The sequence below is a fragment of the Montipora foliosa genome, chromosome 7 (genome assembly GCF_036669935.1).
Source record: "Montipora foliosa isolate CH-2021 chromosome 7, ASM3666993v2, whole genome shotgun sequence".
NCBI classification, from domain to species: domain Eukaryota; kingdom Metazoa; phylum Cnidaria; class Anthozoa; order Scleractinia; family Acroporidae; genus Montipora; species Montipora foliosa.
Window position 1 is genome coordinate 40,406,506 of NC_090875.1, and position 17,500 is coordinate 40,424,005.

General features: G+C 38.3%; 1 protein-coding gene across 7 annotated transcripts in view; it reads right to left on the minus strand.

The window, feature by feature from the left end:
- Positions 1–10,051, minus strand: part of LOC138010976 (collagen triple helix repeat-containing protein 1-like) — a 28,864-nt gene extending 18,813 nt beyond the window's left edge. The window contains exons 1-2 of one of the 7 annotated variants that reach the window (XR_011124608.1): positions 9,969–10,051; positions 902–1,042 (exon numbers count right to left, since the gene is read on the minus strand). Coding sequence is in view for 1 of the 7 variants with exons in the window: in XM_068857999.1 (XP_068714100.1) it covers positions 902–1,042; positions 7,933–7,974 (183 nt within the window). In the remaining 6 variants the exon portion in view is untranslated. Of the gene's footprint in view, positions 1–901; positions 1,043–1,304; positions 1,456–5,189; positions 5,213–7,347; positions 7,372–7,574; positions 7,678–7,932; positions 7,990–9,968 lie in introns of those variants that run through there. The other 6 variants (XR_011124609.1, XR_011124612.1, XR_011124613.1 and 3 more) reach the window with 6 other exon arrangements.
- Between the last annotated feature and the right edge of the window lie 7,449 nt (positions 10,052–17,500).

A 17,500-nucleotide genomic window follows, 5' to 3' on the forward strand; every position in this document is an offset into this window, starting at 1 on the left:
ACGTTTAATAGTCTAGGCATCAACAAAGCTGAAGAATTTCACAGTTTTCAAAGTGTATCCCGACAAGTGAAGCTTTGGCGTAAAGCTCGCCATTCTTTTTTCTGGCTTCAGCATAAAATCTCTTCGGTACATATGCATTGGTAAACCTGTCCTTCGCATCGATGACACTAGTGACTCTTCGTCTACCTTTCTTTTCTCCAGATACTTTCGAAATATGTTGAAATTTTGTTCCTTTCTTAGTATTCTCACTGTTCTTTCGATCAAATAAAGATGTCGAATCATTCTCTGACAGCTCGGGGAACCGATCTGCCATTTTCTCACAAGAGCGTGATTTCAATTGCGCATGAGCAGAATATAAGTTGAAGATAATCTGGGCCATGTCCATTCATTAAGGCTTTCCGTTTCTTTCGTCGAATTGATAGCCTCTGCCAGTTAAGGGTGGTTAGGAGGTGGTTCGAGTTCGTATCAAAAGGCAATTTTGTAAATACTCTAGCTGCGCGATTCTGCAATTTTTGGAGCTTATCACTCAGGTTGCCACTGAAACAGTCCCAAACCGGGCTCCAATAATGGAAACATGGCAAAATCAGAGCATTATAAATGTAAATGGCAGTTTCTTTTGGAATAAAGGGTCGCACCCGTTTCAGGGCGCCTATAGCTGAGGATACGTTCTTGCATATTTCTTCAACTTGTTTGCACCAAGTAAGTTGAGCATCTATGGTAACGCCCCACAGCTTCATTTTGGACAGACAATCTCTGCCTTGACCCAATAATCATAAGCTTAGTTTTGGCAACATTTAAACTAACCTTGTTGGCTTTCAGCCAGCAGCTCAGTTTACTTAGTTCAGGGATCAAGGATTGTTTAAGTTCCGTTAACCTTTTAGCCGATAGTTGAATGACTCACCTCTATGACACCTTGATCTTTGCCGTCCTCTCTCTTCCAAGTACACTCTTTAAATGAGCGGGCAAGTGTATGATAGCACAAGGAATTAAGAACCAACAGGCACAGTGCAATGTGTAGGACAGTGTTGTGAGCCATGGCAGTCTGTCAAATAAAGACGAAACAACAGTTTTGACAGATATGCAAAATATTATTTTCTTACACCTCAATAGAACAACAAGCTCTAGAGCAGTACTACGAGTATTCGACGGTTCGCTTTTCGTGATGGATTATTCTAATGCACTCTTCAATGGAGCAAATAGTTATTATTCGGCTTCAACACTGAAATCGTAAGTTGAACGTGATTCACTGATTCTGCGTTTCGTTGTCCTGTTATTCAAGTCGTCACTATAACTGACAAACATACCGTCTCCAAACCTGAATGTTACCCGGTTGCTGTCTTCTTTCCGCCCTACTAGTCTGAATAACACGAACCTACTATTGACAGCACCTTTTAATTAAGGCGAGACACACTAGGAGACAAGTAGCAGCGACACAATGTCTGTTCGGTGCCAAACAATTCACTGGCGCAAAAATGTCTGATTGGATCTAATTAAACAGGGCTGTCATCGGGCATATGTAAATGAGATCTCCCTCGATAAAAAACATCCTTTTTCAGGTTTGTAAAACCGACGCATTTTTTCACTGCACGGTGCGTTTCTATGCCAGCGAGATTCTCTTTTGAGCCAACGGTGTTACTAGCGAAATTTCTTAGGAAATTCCCAGGTCAACGCGAGTCTCGGTTGCTCTGACAGTGTTTGAGTGGAAATTCGGTCGTGGAGCTTGGCCAGCTAATCGATTAACATGTTGGTTTCAAATCATGCATTGAAAATATATAAAAATTTGTACGCATTGCGTACCTGTGTTAGTGCAGTAACTTGGCACATTGCTTTATTCCATAACCGCCAACTGAACTGCGTTTTGTTTCCCAGAACGCATTATGTAAAATAGTAAACCCACAAAGATTGAAGAAAATAAATGGGAATCAAGAAACATTGGATTGAGGCTTGAGATGAGGTTCAACTTCTTTTTCACAGAAAATCAAAGCGTGTACTTTGAGTCTGACACTTCCACGACAAAATTTCGATGAAGTTATCTCCTGTCCGGAGGGGTTAGTATCTGGATGGGAGACATCAAAATATACAACTTGATGCAAGAAACATATATGTAGGACCGAAAATTATATTTTACAGTAAAGCCAGTTGTTCATTTGCGCGCCACTTTGCAGTTTGCTCCGAGGAAATTGCAAATTTCTCAAATTTCCACTTGCTGCCAGCTGTTAACGTTCCCTTGTAGAGTCAGGTATTTGGACCCGTTCAAAACAACCTTGATCTCTATTTTTTACAATATAAATTTATGGCATAATAACTCTACATTGGGTAGGATTTGCGATATATCGCCGGCGTGATTGTTTGCAAACCTTGAGTTATCGCAAGTTCTGTGAAAACTCAGGGGCACCCAACGATAATCTTCCGGGAAATATGTGTTCGGGACAGTCAAACTGCTCTAATAATGGTTCGGTTAAAGTTCTTGGAAGGTAACGTTTAGCTAGCATTTTCTGAAATGAAGATATCATTCCCTAAAATTTTCAGGCACTTTAATTTTCAGCTAAGATATCCGAACAGATCAGACTTTTCTAGGTTAGAAAAATATCGCTTTAGACAGTCTTTATACATTACAAGGAGCTTAGGCATGTCTCTCAAAGGCTTTTTGGGTAATTTGCTCGTTGGGTGTCCTCGAAAACTGTTGTCACAAATGTGCCTTCATCGACCTAAAACAAAACTCACGAGAATTAAATTCAAGACTGTAAGGCGGTGAAATATCAATTCAACAACACGATTTCTTAGCATTAAGCGCAACTGGTCGTTTCGATTACTAGGGCTAATGATCATAGGGAATATGTAGCACTTTAAGTTACTCTCTGACAGATGATGTAGTTGCTTGGGTTTACTTTCCTTTGGCCTTCTCATCTTAATCACTGACGCTGAAGCGTTTAGTCTTAATTCTGTTTGCCAATAGCGCTGACGTATGTTTAATTTTTGTGTGCATTGGGCAATCGAGGCGACAGTGAATTGTAAAGAAAATAGCATCATCTAGATCGAATTCAATTAGGAATTAATAGATTATGGTGGGTTTTTTTAAACGAGTTTTTAAGAGAACTTTCACAAATTTTTATTGGGATTACACCTTTTTATTGGGATCTAATTTTCTTCCCTTTGACCCCACTTTGGAAAAGATCTTACGATTTATTTTATAGTGCACTGAACAAAATTTTCTCGCTATAATGAATTTTTATCCAGGTTTGAGTACTCCTTTTGTATTATAATTTATTTTGCCTTTTTTAAAGCTTTGTCATGTTAGTTTTTTAATAGAAAACGACTATCGTTCGTTCCCGCCAGTGGTTCCACGCGATCGCCGTAACTTCATTGGCGGAAGAAATATGAATTCATCGGTAATGTCGCAGGCAAACTCGGAAAAACAGTCCGCGAGTGCTCCATCGAAGTAGTCAAACGTATGATCTTCCATTTACTAGTTGGAATGCTCCCCTACAGGAGACTCATTGGAGCTAGGCCATTAAACTAGGTTCTAGCGACTCTACAACCTTGTCCAGAAAGAATTGAGGGTTTAGTTGGGTGCACTATACCTGCAAGTAATCGTTGCATGGGAGGATTTTGTAAGAACAAAACCGCTACTGGGTGAAGGAGCATTAAACGATGTACAATACAAGAAACAACACTTCTTTGTGACTCAGACAATCATATTTTAAAAAAGAAAGATTAAGGCAACTTTATATCACAGTTTGCCGTCATTTAAGGGTCGATTGGTCCTTTACTGGAATAAGAATTAACATAAATATATACATGTACACGTACATTTTGCAGCGCACTCGGCAAAGTCTCTGAATTTTGGCCGTTCCGGCTTAGGTGGCCTTATGCATTCCAACGTAACCTTTTCGAAGCATTAATACAGGCCAGGACGGCCTCTTATCGGCTATTAACATGATTAAAGAGAATAAAAACCCGCCAGTTCAAGTGAAAAAACGCAACATGCATTGTTACAAATTATCTAGTAAACGGCTAAACCTACTTTTCACGTTACATCAAACTGTTTGAGGTGTGTCACCCTCCAGTTCAGATGAAAAAGACGCAACATACATTGTTACAAATTATTTAGTAAACAGCTAAACCTACTTTTCATGTTACATCGAACTGTTAGAGGTGTGCATGACGTACTCTCCCCAGGACTCCGCATCCACGACCGCCGTAGTAGAGGTCGCCGTAGTGATTTGCTTAAAGCCCCTAATATCTACTTCCAACATAAAACGGATGGAAGAAAAGAAATCAAATCGTGTTTCCTATTTTGCAACAATTGTGAATAATAATTGGCACTTTTATTCAACAAAGACTAGCCTGCGCGCAGGCTCTCAGTGGTTCGAGGTACACGAAGGGCCTGTGTTGTCAGCTGCGGTTTCAAAGATACTGGCCACGTCATCCTATTAAAATAACACAGCGACTGCTCTTTCACAAATATAGATTTCTAAAGACTAACATCAGTAAGAATAAGAAGTGTTCCACTAAAAGTGCAGACAAAAAAGTAAAAAATAGAAAAAGAAAAAAGTACAGCTCATCTTCTGAATACCCCGCCACTTATTCATAGAATTCGTTCTGAAAGTCACCTACAGTAATGAAGACAGTACGAAGACTCAAGTTTTTCATCAACTGAAGCCCTTTAAAGAAAACGACAAAACTTTTAAGATTATAAGACATGTTTCGACAGAAACTTCTGTCATCTTCAGTTGATTAATGTACAAAGCGTTAGAACTTGAATTTATAAGTAGGAAAAAGTGATAATTATGCTAGTAACAATAGAATGTACAAAAAACGTGACAATGTGAGAATTAAAAGGATAGTTTAAGATTTATCTAACGTTTTGTACATTAATCAACTAAAGATGATAGACATTTCTGTCGAAACATGTCTTATAATCTTAAAAGTTTCGTCGTTTTCTTCAAAGTTCTGACTTGCCTGCTAATATCAAGATCCTTTGGAAATAGAGCCCTGCTTTAAAACTGAATTTGTTTTTTCCATTCTTTTACGAGCACTCGCGGAGCCAGGAGGTGCGATTCATTCACTTTGTCTTCCTTTGATTGTTTCAATAATTAGACCAAGAATTGTTTGCTGGAAGTTTTTTTATGATCACTAAACAAAAAGTGTGCGATAAACCATAATACTACCCTTTACTAAAAACCTACCTGTTTCCACCTTTTCTCCGGGATTCTCAATGGGTACTTTGTTTTTCAAAGGAATAAACTACGATATAAATAGCTTGTCGACTTCGTCACAAGTCTCTAAATCATGAGACTCGTGGGCGGAACATTCTTCAACTTTGATACATCACGTGTCTCCGCAATAATCGAGAGCTTTTGTAATGCTATACCCTCTCGATTATCCTGGAAGAATATCAATGATTTATTCGAGCAACAAATAATATCACAAACAGCGGGATCGGTAATCAGAATTCGAAGTACCTACATGCAACGTGTTTTAGCGCGAAAAAAGAAATTTGTTTCATTAGTAGTTTTCTTTCTCAATGGTCGACTTACGGGTGTGATTTTTCGTTCCTTTTGGGTTAGTGACTCATTCATTGACCTCTGTCTCCTGCCTCACTCAAAACTGGCGTTTTCAAGGAACTCAACTGGAAATAACTTAAGCTTGTTAGTGTTAATAATGATCTTCAAAGGTACTTACTAAAATTTGAACACTTTTCTTCTTAAATGAATTCTTCTAGTGATTTATTTGTTGCGTCAAAGATCGAATTGATTTACTTACTCAAGGTTACTTAGGTAAACAGCTGGGCAGATAAGCTCTTTGTGGTTGACGTGTGGGTCTCTGTATGTGTATATGGTAGGTTTCTTTTGACCGGGTTTTGGCACCATATACCTCTAAGAAAATAGCAAGGCGTGGCCACTGACTGTGAAACCATATCTGACAGCACCTTTTTGCCTTTGTTTAGCGTTTGCTTTCGAGCAGCCAAGCATGCTCTTCATGTACCTCGAACCCCTGGGAGCCTTCTCGCAGACTAACCTTCGTAGAATAAAACTGTCAATGACAGTTTGTCAATTGTTGCAATACACATACACAAAAAAAAGAGGATTTGTTTTTCCCATTCTTCCACTCTTTTTACATTGGAAATCAATATTGTTGACACAACCCAGTCACCTCTTTACTGACACCCATTGAATTCATTAACGGTGGACCATTCCTGCACTTTGACAGATCACGAAAAAGTGGTATAGCTTCTTAAAAAACTCCAGTAACATTGAGGGCAAAGAAAGGTAATACAGTTTGCCAAAATTTTACTGCAAAACTCGGAGATCCGTGAACATTGGTGTGATTATTTACAGTATCCTATTGCGGGTTTTACTCTTCGAAATCACTATACATACAAGGTTGAAACGTCCTTCATTTCTGGCTGCTATGTCGTGGATAATGGAACCAAAAGGTCGAGACAGCAGAAAGCAAAGCGTTATCTTTAAGAAGATTACAACATTTTTTTTTCTTTCCAAAACATGTTTCGATGTTACGAACATCATCGCCAGTTACAGATTATTTCAAAAACCGTTAGGACTATATAACAAGTAGGCAAAAAATACATAATTAATTGTGATGAAGTGAAACAATTTACATATTTGAGTGAGTTACAAAGTGTTTGAAAGAATGTAAAGCCTAAAGCGTAAGTGTCATGTGACGTGATGAACTTGTTGGTTTAAATTAGGCTTTTCCCAATTTATATGCATGACCTCCTTAAGTTTAAGTTGAAATTTAGTATGGGCGGAATCAAGGATTTCGAAACAATCCGCAGAGCAAGTTTGACGACAACCTTCTGAGCTTAGTAAATGTTTATGCATGTTTCGCCGAGTTGTTATATAGTGAAAACGATTTTTCAAATATTCTGTAACTAAAGATGATGTTCGTAACATGAAAACATGTCTTAGAAATAAAAAAAAAATGTGGTAATCTTCTAAAACATAACGATTTGCTTTCTACTGTCTCGACCTTTTGGTTCCATTATCCACGACATACCAGGTTGAAGTTTTTCATCAAATAGGGCCCTTTAAAGAAAACGAGAAAACTTTTAAGATTATAAGACATGCTTCGACAGAAAGTTCTGTCATCTTCAGTTGATTAATGTACAAAGCGTTAGAACTTGAATTTATAAGTAGGAAAAAGTGCTAATTATGCTAGTAACAACGGAATGTACATAAAACGTGACAATAAGAGAATTAAAAGGATAGTTTAAGATTTATCTAACGTTTTGTACATTAATCAACTGAAGCTGACAGAAATTTCTGTCGAAACATGTCTTATAATCTTAAAAGTTTTGTCGTTTTCTTTAAAGTTTTGACTTGCCTGCTAAAATCAAGATCCTTTGGAAATGGAGCCCTGCTTTAAAACTGAAGTTGTTTTTTCCATTCTTTTACGAGCACTCGCGGAGCCAGAAGGTGCGATTCATTCACTTTGTCTTCCTTTGATTGTTTCAATAATTAGACCAAGAATTGTTTGCTGGAAGTTTTTTTATGATCACTAAACAAAAAGTGTGCGATAAACCATAATACTACCCTTTACTAAAAACCTACCTGTTTGCACCTTTTCTACGGGATTCTCAATGGGTACTTTGTTTTTCGAAGAAATGAACTACGATATTAATAGCGCTTGTCGACTTCGTCCCAAGTCTTTAAATCATGATGTGGGCGGAACATTCTTCAACTTTGACAGATCGCGTGTCTCCGTGTTAATCTAGGGCTTTTGTAATGCTATACCCTCTTGATAATCCTGGACGAATATCAACGATTTATTCGAGCAACAAATATCACAACAAATATCACAAACAGCGGGATCGGTAATCAGAATTCGAAGTACCTACATTAAACGTGTTTTAGCGCGAAAGTAGAAATTTGTTTTATCAGTAGTTTTCTTTCTCAATGGTCGACTTACGGGTGTGATTTTTCGTTTCTTTTGGGTTAGTGACTCATTCATTGACCTCTGTCTCCTGCCTCACTCAAGACTGGCGTTTTCAAGGAACTCAACTGGAAATAACTTAAGCTTGTTAGTGTTAATAATGATCTTCAAAGGTACTTACTAAAATTTGAACACTTTTCTTATTAAATGAATTCTTCTAGTGATTTATTTGTTGCGTCAAAGATCGAATTGATTTACTTACTCCAGGTTACTTAGGTCAACATCTGGGCAGATAAGCTCTTTGTGGTTGACGTGTGGGTCTCTGTATGTGTATACGGTAGGTTTCTTTTGACCGGGTTTTGGCACCATATACCTCTTAGATAATAGCAAGGCGTGGCCACTGACTGTGAAACCGTATCTGACAGCACCTTTTTCCCTTTGTTTAGCGTTTGCTTTCGAGCAGCCAAGCATGCTCTTCATGTACCTCGAACCCCTGGGAGCCTTCTTGCAGGCTAGCCTTTGTAGAATAAAACTGTCAATGACAGTTTGTCAATTGTTGCAATACACATACACAAAAAAAGAGGATTTGTTTTTCCCATTCTTCCACTCTTTTTACATTGGAAATCAATATTGTTGACACAACCCAGTCACCTCTTTACTGACACCCATTGAATTCATTAACGGTGGACCATTCCTGCAATTTGACAGGTCACGAAATAGTAGTATAGCTTCTTAAAAAACTCCAGTAACATAGAGGGCAAAGAAAGGTAATACAGTTTGCCAAACTTTTACTGCGAAACTCGGAGATCCGTGAACATTGCGTGTGATTATTTACAGTATCCTATTGCGGGTTTTACTCTTCTTAATCACTATACATACAAAGTTGAAAACGTCCTTCATATCTGGCTGCTATGTCGTGGATAATGGGACCAAAAGGTCGAGACAGCAGAAAGCAAAGCGTTATCTTTAAGAAGATTACAACATTTTTTTTTCTTTCCAAAACATGTTTCGATGTTACGAACATCATCGCCAGTTACAGATTATTTCAAAAACCGTTAGGACTATATAACAAGTAGGCAAAAAATGCATAATTAATTGAGATGAAGTGAAACAATTTACATATTTGAGTGAGTTACAAAGTGTTTGAAAGAATGTAAAGCCTAAAGCGTAAGTGTCATGTGACGTGATGAACTTGTTGGTTTAAATTAGGCTTTTCCCAATTTATATGCATAACCTCCTTAAGTTTAAGTTGAAATTTAGTATGGGCGGAATCAAGGATTTCGAAACAATCCGCAGAGCAAGTTTGACGACAACCTTCTGAGCTTAGTAAATGTTTATGCATGTTTCGCCGAGTTGTTATATAGTGAAAACGATTTTTCAAATATTCTGTAACTGAAGATGATGTTCGTAACATGAAAACATGTCTTAGAAATAAAAAAAAAAATGTGGTAATCTTCTAAAACATAACGATTTGCTTTCTACTGTCTCGACCTTTTGGTTCCATTACCCACGACATACCAGGTTGAAGTTTTTCATCAAATAGGGCCCTTTAAAGAAAACGAGGAAACTTTTAAGATTATAAGACATGCTTCGACAGAAAGTTCTGTCATCTTCAGTTGATTAATGTACAAAGCGTTAGAACTTGAATTTATAAGTAGGAAAAAGTGCTAATTATGCTAGTAACAACGGAATGTACATAAAACGTGACAATAAGAGAATTAAAAGGATAGTTTAAGATTTATCTAACGTTTTGTACATTAATCAACTGAAGCTGACAGAAATTTCTGTCGAAAGATGTCTTATAATCTTAAAAGTTTTGTCGTTTTCTTTAAAGTTTTGACTTGCCTGCTAAAATCAAGATCCTTTGGAAATAGAGCCCTGCTTTAAAACTGAAGTTGTTTTTTCCATTCTTTTACGAGCACTCGCGGAGCCAGAAGGTGCGATTCATTCACTTTGTCTTCCTTTGATTGTTTCAATAATTAGACCAAGAATTGTTTGCTGGAAGTTTTTTTATGATCACTAAACAAAAAGTGTGCGATAAACCATAATACTACCCTTTACTAAAAACCTACCTGATTCCACCTTTTCTACGGGATTCTCAATGGGTACTTTGTTTTTCGAAGGAATGAACTACGATATTAATAGCGCTTGTCGACTTCGTCCCAAGTCTTTAAATCATGATGTGGGCGGAACATTCTTCAACTTTGACAGATTACGTGTCTCCGTGTTAATCTAGGGCTTTTGTAATGCTATACCCTCTTGATAATCCTGGACGAATATCAACGATTTATCCGAGCAACAAATAATATCACAAACAGCGGGATCGGTAATCAGAATTCTAAGTACCTACATGCAATGTGTTTTAGCTCGAAAGTAGAAATTTGTTTTATTAGTAGTTTTCTTTCTCAATGGTCGACTTACGGGGTGTGATTTTTTGTTTCTTTTGGGTTAGTGACTCATTCATTGACCTCTGTCTTCTGCCTCACTCAAAACTGGCGTTTTCAAGGAACTCAACTGGAAATAACCTAAGCTTCTTAGTGTTAATAATGATCTTCAAGGTTACTTACTAAAATTTGAACAATTTTCTTATTAAATGAATTCTTCTAGTGATTTATTTGTTGCGTCAAAGATCGAATTGATTTACCTAGTCCAGGTTACTTAGGTAAACAGCTGGGCAGATAAGCTCTTTGTGCTTGACGTTTGGGTCTCTGTATGTGTATACGGTAGGTTTCTTTTGACCGGGTTTTGGCAGCATATACCTCTTAGATAATAGCCAGGACCATACAACAATTAGGCGAAACATGCATAATTAATTATGATTAAGTGACAAAATTACATGTTTGAGTGAGTTACAAAGTGTTTGAAAGAATGTAAAGCCTAAAGCGTAAGTGTCAGGTGACGTGATGAACTTGTTGGTTTAAATTAGGCTTTTCCCAATTTATATGCATAACCTCCTTAAGTTTAAGTTGAAATTTAGTAGGGGCGGAATCAAGGATTTCGAAACAATCCGCAGAGCAAGTTTGACGACAACGTTCTGAGCTTAGTAAATGTTTATGTATGTTTCGCCTAGTTGTTATATAGTGCAAAGGGTTTTTCAAATATTCCGGTTGTAATTGAAGATGATGTTCGTAACATCAAAACAAGTCTTGGAAATTAAAAAATGTCGTAATCTTCTTCAAGATAACGATTTGCTTTCTACTGTCTCGACCTTTTGGTTCCATTATCCAACTTTTATGCGTCTACATTCTCTGACTCGAATCAATGTCTTCACCAAATTCGATGCGCGCAAAATTCTTTTTCACGTAATATTATGAGGATCACGATTAGAGCCATGTGCCAAAAACGAAACGTACTTGACAAACAAAATCTTCAGTGCCGCTCCGAACTGTCCAAAATCTGTCCAGCAGTTTTATTACCATCGATTCGCGCTAAAATCCGAAAACTTATTTCTGGACTGTTTGACCATTTACACCAAACCAAGACTCTAAAACTTCAACAATTAATAGGTCCGCAAATTACGGACGACACTACATTGCATAGCCATAATACCGTAGTTACAATTCCAGAAAATCTTCCGCTTAGTGACTCAGAGAAATCTGTTCTCAGTAAGGGCCTAAATTTTGTCCCTATTACCAAACGCACCAACGAATTTTCTATTAAGCAAGATGTTGAAAAATTCCTTCGCCGCGTTCAGTTAAAAGCCTTTTTTCATGACAAAGAGGACGATTCGGACACTTCTAACAAAGATATTTTTGAAACACTTCAAGTTCGCAAATCTAAAATATACTCCCCCAGAGGGACAATTTGCCTCTTTAGATTTTTTTACCAAGAAATGCCGTCACGACATTCACAAACTTAAATTCAATCGTAACACTAAATTCTCCAACCTTTCCTCGGAAGAGTGGGCGGCGCTTAAAAATCTTAGTAAACGCAATGACATAGTTGTCAAATCGGCCGACAAAGGCGGCGCGGTAGTTATTTGGCGGTCCGACCTTTACCAAAAAGAAGCTTTGCGGCAACTTTCGGATACCTCGTTTTATGCCAAAATCCAGAAAGATCTCACTTAGAAAAATCAAAAACTTGTTAAAGACACCATTCAGAATCTCAGAGTTAATCAAGAATTACCGGACACTGCCACTAATCTCATCATCAACACCCCTAGAACTTCGTGCATTTACTTCTTGCCTAAAATTCACAAACCTAACAACCCAGGTCGCCCTATCGTTTCTGCCCACAGTAGTTGCCCCACCGAACTCATTTCTAGCTACTTAGACAGGATTATGACGCCTATCGTCAAATCTTTGCCATCATACATTAAAGACAGTACACACGCACTAAAAATTTTCCGCGATTTCAATTTCTCCGGACAAGACAAACTCATTTTCACCATGGACATTTTATCTCTGTACACAGTCATTTCCAATAGCGAAAGTCTTCAAGCACTTAAACACTTTTTCGATCAACGCACTGTCAAAGAACCAAGCTCGGAAACGATCCTCCGCCTTGCCGAACTAGTTTTAACGCTTTTTTAAATTGTTTTTCATTCGCCGGCAACTATTACAAACAAATTAATGGTGTAGCGATGGGCACAAGAATGCGACCTAGCTATGCCAATCTTTTTGTAGGATATGTTTGAACACCAATTTTTTAATCAGTACTGACGGCCCCAAACCTGAACTCTACGGCCACTACATCGACGATTGCATCGGCGCTATTTCATCCAGAAGAGAAGAACTCGATCATTTTATAACCTCCGTCAATTCTTTTCATCCGGCTCTTAAATATACCTGGGAAATTTCGGAAACTTCATTGGCTTTCCTAGATATCAAAGTTTCTATTAGTGGCACCTCGCTATGTACCAGTGTACACTACAAACTTACAGATTCTCACAGTTATTTGTTGTATTCATCATCACATCCATCACATGTCAAGAACTCCATTCCTTATTCTCAATTTCTTAGACTTCGACGTCTATGTAGTGATGACTCCGATTTTTCCAGCAAATCAGAGGAGATGTGCCAGTTCTTCGAAAAACGTGGCTATCCTGTCGCTGTGGTCAAAGCGGGCATCACAGCGCCCAACAGTTTGATCGACAGTCAACACTACAAACGTCACAAGAAGATAAGAATGACAGAATTCCATTCACCCTCACTTTCCATCCTCATAATCACGCAGTCAAAAGAATCATTCTTAATAATTTTAAATTACTCCAAAATGATCCCGAGAGTGGTAGAATCTTTTCGTAACCTCCACTTATTTAATTCAAACGCGACAAAAACGTGGGCAATTTTTTAGTTAGAAGCGCTCTCAAAACTAACGAGCAACCCGGCACTTTCAAATGCGCGCGCTCAAGATGCAAAATGTTAACACTAGCAAGATATCGGGACCTAAGCGATCTGTTAAGATTACCGATCGTTTCACTTGTAGCTCCGCAAATGTCATTTATTGCATAACCTGTACGTTATGCAATAAATTATACATTGGCGAGACAGGTAGACGACTAGGTGACCGATTCCGCGAACACCTTCGCGATGTTGAGAAGAATGACAAAGATGCATCTAAGCCAGTCGCTCGTCATTTTAATCTCCCTTACCACTCCAAAGAACACATGGCTATCTGCGGCTTTTCCCTACATCTAGGGACGACGGGAAGGCGCAAGAATCTAGAACAAAAATTCATCTTCCAAATCGGCACTCTTAATCCTCACGGTATTAACGAACGCTTTTCATTTAACTAATCACAGGGTGAAAAAAGGCGTTTCCGCATTTCGGAAAAGTAGCGAAAAATCGGAATTTAACATTTCCGATACGTTTCCGCAGGGCGGATACAACGTAAAACGCGAAAGAGAAAAATGACTGTGTTCATACGCATTTCCGCAGCAATTCCGTCTGCTTAAACATACAGGATTCTTTACGTCGTGTTTCCGAAGACGGACTCACCCGGAAACGTACTATGCTTACCTTTTCAGTAACTGAATCAATGTTTTCCATTTCTTTCAAATTGAAGTGCAGCTCGTTTCGTGACAAGATTCCCCGACTATGACTCCAGCATACTATTCCCACAGACGTGACTTCTAGTTTCACCTATAAGCTTTTGCTTGTTAAAATTTTACAAAGAAAAATGCCCCGACAAAACATTTCGGGATCTGGTTTATTTCGCAAAGGTTGTGCTTCAGTGCAACGCGCCTTACCGTGCCTACCCAGCAAACTTTTACATTTGACAATTACGTGTAAATACGTCAACTCAACAACCCATGCAACGGCGATCAACTTACAACTGTGCGAACTCTGCAAGGAGGCGTGACTGTCAATCAAATTCACACATCCTGATTGGCAAACAATTTGTAAAAAAAACTTTGTCTGCTGACCACGGAAAGGCGCGTCGCACTGTAAAACAGAATGATAACCACTGTCTGAGTTGACAAAACATTCAACAAACTTTAGATTTATTGGAGCATTTAGATTTATCATTAGAGTTTAAATATATCGCAGCAAGTGACTCAAATGTGTCTTCAAGTACCAAAAACCAGTCTGATCGCAGAGTAACCCTAATATTTCTGCCAACTTAAAACTAAGTGTCAAAGCTACCATGAGTATATCACTGTAAGCTGAATAATACTAGTCAAAAGGCCTATTGGCTATTGATAACTGTAACTAATCAATGAAACATTCTTATCATTTCCTTTGTGGTTAAACCGAATTTAGAATTGGTCGTCACGCAACTAAATGTCACTGTATAAACAACGTACTTGAAAATGATTATATTATTGTTAAATAACTATCATCGATTTCGCAAAATGAAGGTAATTGTCACAAAAGCTACACGTTTATCTTTGGGTAATCACACACGAAAAATTGGTACTTTAAAAATTCTAAGGAGTAACTTGTTACCTCTGTAAACTGGAGGGTCTCGAACGAGTAAACAGCGAGTGACCCTTGGAACCAGTGCTTCCGTCCATTACTGCGCACGAGTGCCTCGTTTTGAAACGGCCGTCACTTATTTTTGCGCGTCATTTGAATTTGCTCTCCGATCATTCGCTTGCGTAGTGGTTCTTGTCTAATCGATTGGCAAATAAAGCAAGGATGGCTTCGCGGGAAGGTTGTTTAGATGAGGCCCCAACACAGCAAGACGCGACCCCAAGTCCAATGGAATCAATTCTGAAGGAACTGACGGGACTGAGGAAGGCCAACCAGAAGCTTAACGATCGTTTAGACTCTGTGCTTCAACGACCAACAGCAAAGAAGAGTCTTTTTGGCTCCAAATCTCGTTCATCCGTTGATCCTAGTTGTTCTGTAAGTACTGAGGTGTACTCTATGAAGATCTTTGTTAAATGCCCAAGATTATTAGCGGTATTATCGATGGTAAATTTGTAGAAAGATTGTGTCACGCCGCTCATTAGCTAAAAATAACTCAAGTTAATCCTGAGAACATTAGGCAAGCTAGGGATAACCCCTCTAAAAAAGAACGGACTGCCCTTAAAGAACTAAAAAATGACTCTGAAGTAGTTATTCGTATACAGGATAAAGGCTCTAGATTTGTATTAATTGATGTAAACGAATACGAGGAAAAAATGTTTGGTCAACTCAATAACCAGTTGCATTATAAACCTTTGCAATTGGATCCTACCGCTAAAATTTGTCATTAGTAGGCAATTGGTGTTCTAAATGGCTCGGAAAAGGTGAGATCTCTCCTGAAATAGCGAAGTGGGTATTGAATAAAGAATCGAAACCAGGAGTTGCTTTGGGAAATATCAAAACCCATAAAACAGGCAACCCGCTTAGACTCATCACATCTTGCTGTGGCACGGCAATTGGCCTTTACTGAATTTTATTTACAACCACTTGCCAGAAAACTGCCATCATTTATTAAGGACACCACCGATCTTCTTAACAAAATAGAAGACCTTAATTAATACTAGCGGCCCTTTTCCAACTGGCACCTTACTGGTTTCGTGGGATGTAGTTTCAATGTTTCCAAACATCGATAACAAACTTGGTCTTACTGCCGTAAGGAAAGCTTTGAATGCCAGAGAAAATAAATTTCCATCCACTACTTGCATTTTAGAAGCTGAGAAAATTTGTTTGAAAAGCAACCATTCTGTTTTTAAGGATAATTTCTTTCTTCAAATTCATGGCACAGCTATGGGTCCAAAGAATGCCTGCAGTTATGCCGATCTTGCCATGGGCGAAATCGATCTCCAAGCTAAATTTTCCAGTCAGATAAAGCCGTCCCTGTGGTGGCGATATGGTGACGATGTTTTTGATCTTTGGCAGCAAAGCCTTCCTGCTTTACATAAATTTACGGATTACATTAATTCTCTCTATCCTACTATTAAATTTGAGTTAGTTTACTCTGAGCGTGAGCTCCATGTATTAGATCTTACATTATACTTTATCGATGGATTTATTAGGACAGACGTCTATTCTAAACCTACAGACAGTCATTTATATCTTCCACCTTCTAGCTGCTATCCTAAGCATGTTTTCAAGGCCATTCCTTTCGGAGTAGCCACAAGATTGAAAAGAAATTGCTCTGATGAAACCTTTCTTGCCAAGAGAACAGCTGAGTACAAAGGGTACCTTCTCAATCAAGGTTATCCTTCTAAATTAGTTAATGATCAATTCTCCAAAGCCTCCGCCATTTCTAGAAATGATCTACTTAGAACTCGTGAAAAAGAAGCGAAGAAACTATTTCCGTTTGTTATTACATTCAATCCAAATTTACCCGATGTTGGTAACATAATTAGAAAGCACTTGTTTATTCTACAATCCAACCCCAAATTAAAAGAACTTTTCCCTCGAGGCTCTGTCATACCAGCCTTCCGTCGGTCAAAAAACCTTAAAGAATTGTTAGCACCATCCCGCTTGAAAACCGCCGCAGAGGGACGAACGGATCACCACAACAATGGTTGTTTTAAATGCAATAGAAATAGATGCGACCTTTGTAAGAATTTCTTTGTGGAATCTAAATCTTTCCTTAGTTTTAAGACGGAAAAAAAAAATACACCATTCATTCCAGTCTTTCCTGCGATTCTAAAAACGTTATTTATTTAGCCTCTTGCAAGAAATGCGCTTGCAATATGTGGGATCTACCACCACTGATTTTAGAATTAGGCTCCGTAATCACAAGTCTGCTATGCTTACAAACAAAACAACTTGCGAAGTAGCAGTGCATTTTAACAAAATCCCACATACCCTAGATGATTTTTCATTTCAATGCATTGATCAGGTGCAGGCCTCATGCAACTCTGAAGAAATCGATAGGCTTTTAATTACAAAAGAGGCTTATTGGAGTGCTCAGCTGTTCTCTCTAGCACCCCACGGCTTAAATAAAAGGAAGGAATTTCATTCAAAAAACAGAATTTGTTATAATTAGTTTCCTTTCCCATAGAGTACGTTCCTACATGATCAACCGTTCTGAGGCCCTCTTCTTGGATTTCGTCAGGCCTTTGGGTTTTAGATGAACTCAAAGGTCCTGACCGGGAAGCTCATTATGATTTACAATGTTTAAGGGCCCCTCTAGGGGTTTTGTTAATTTTTTTGCTTCGTTAATTTAGCTTTTTTGTCGTCTACAAATTAGCACCACTTTTTGTTCTTCTTTTTTG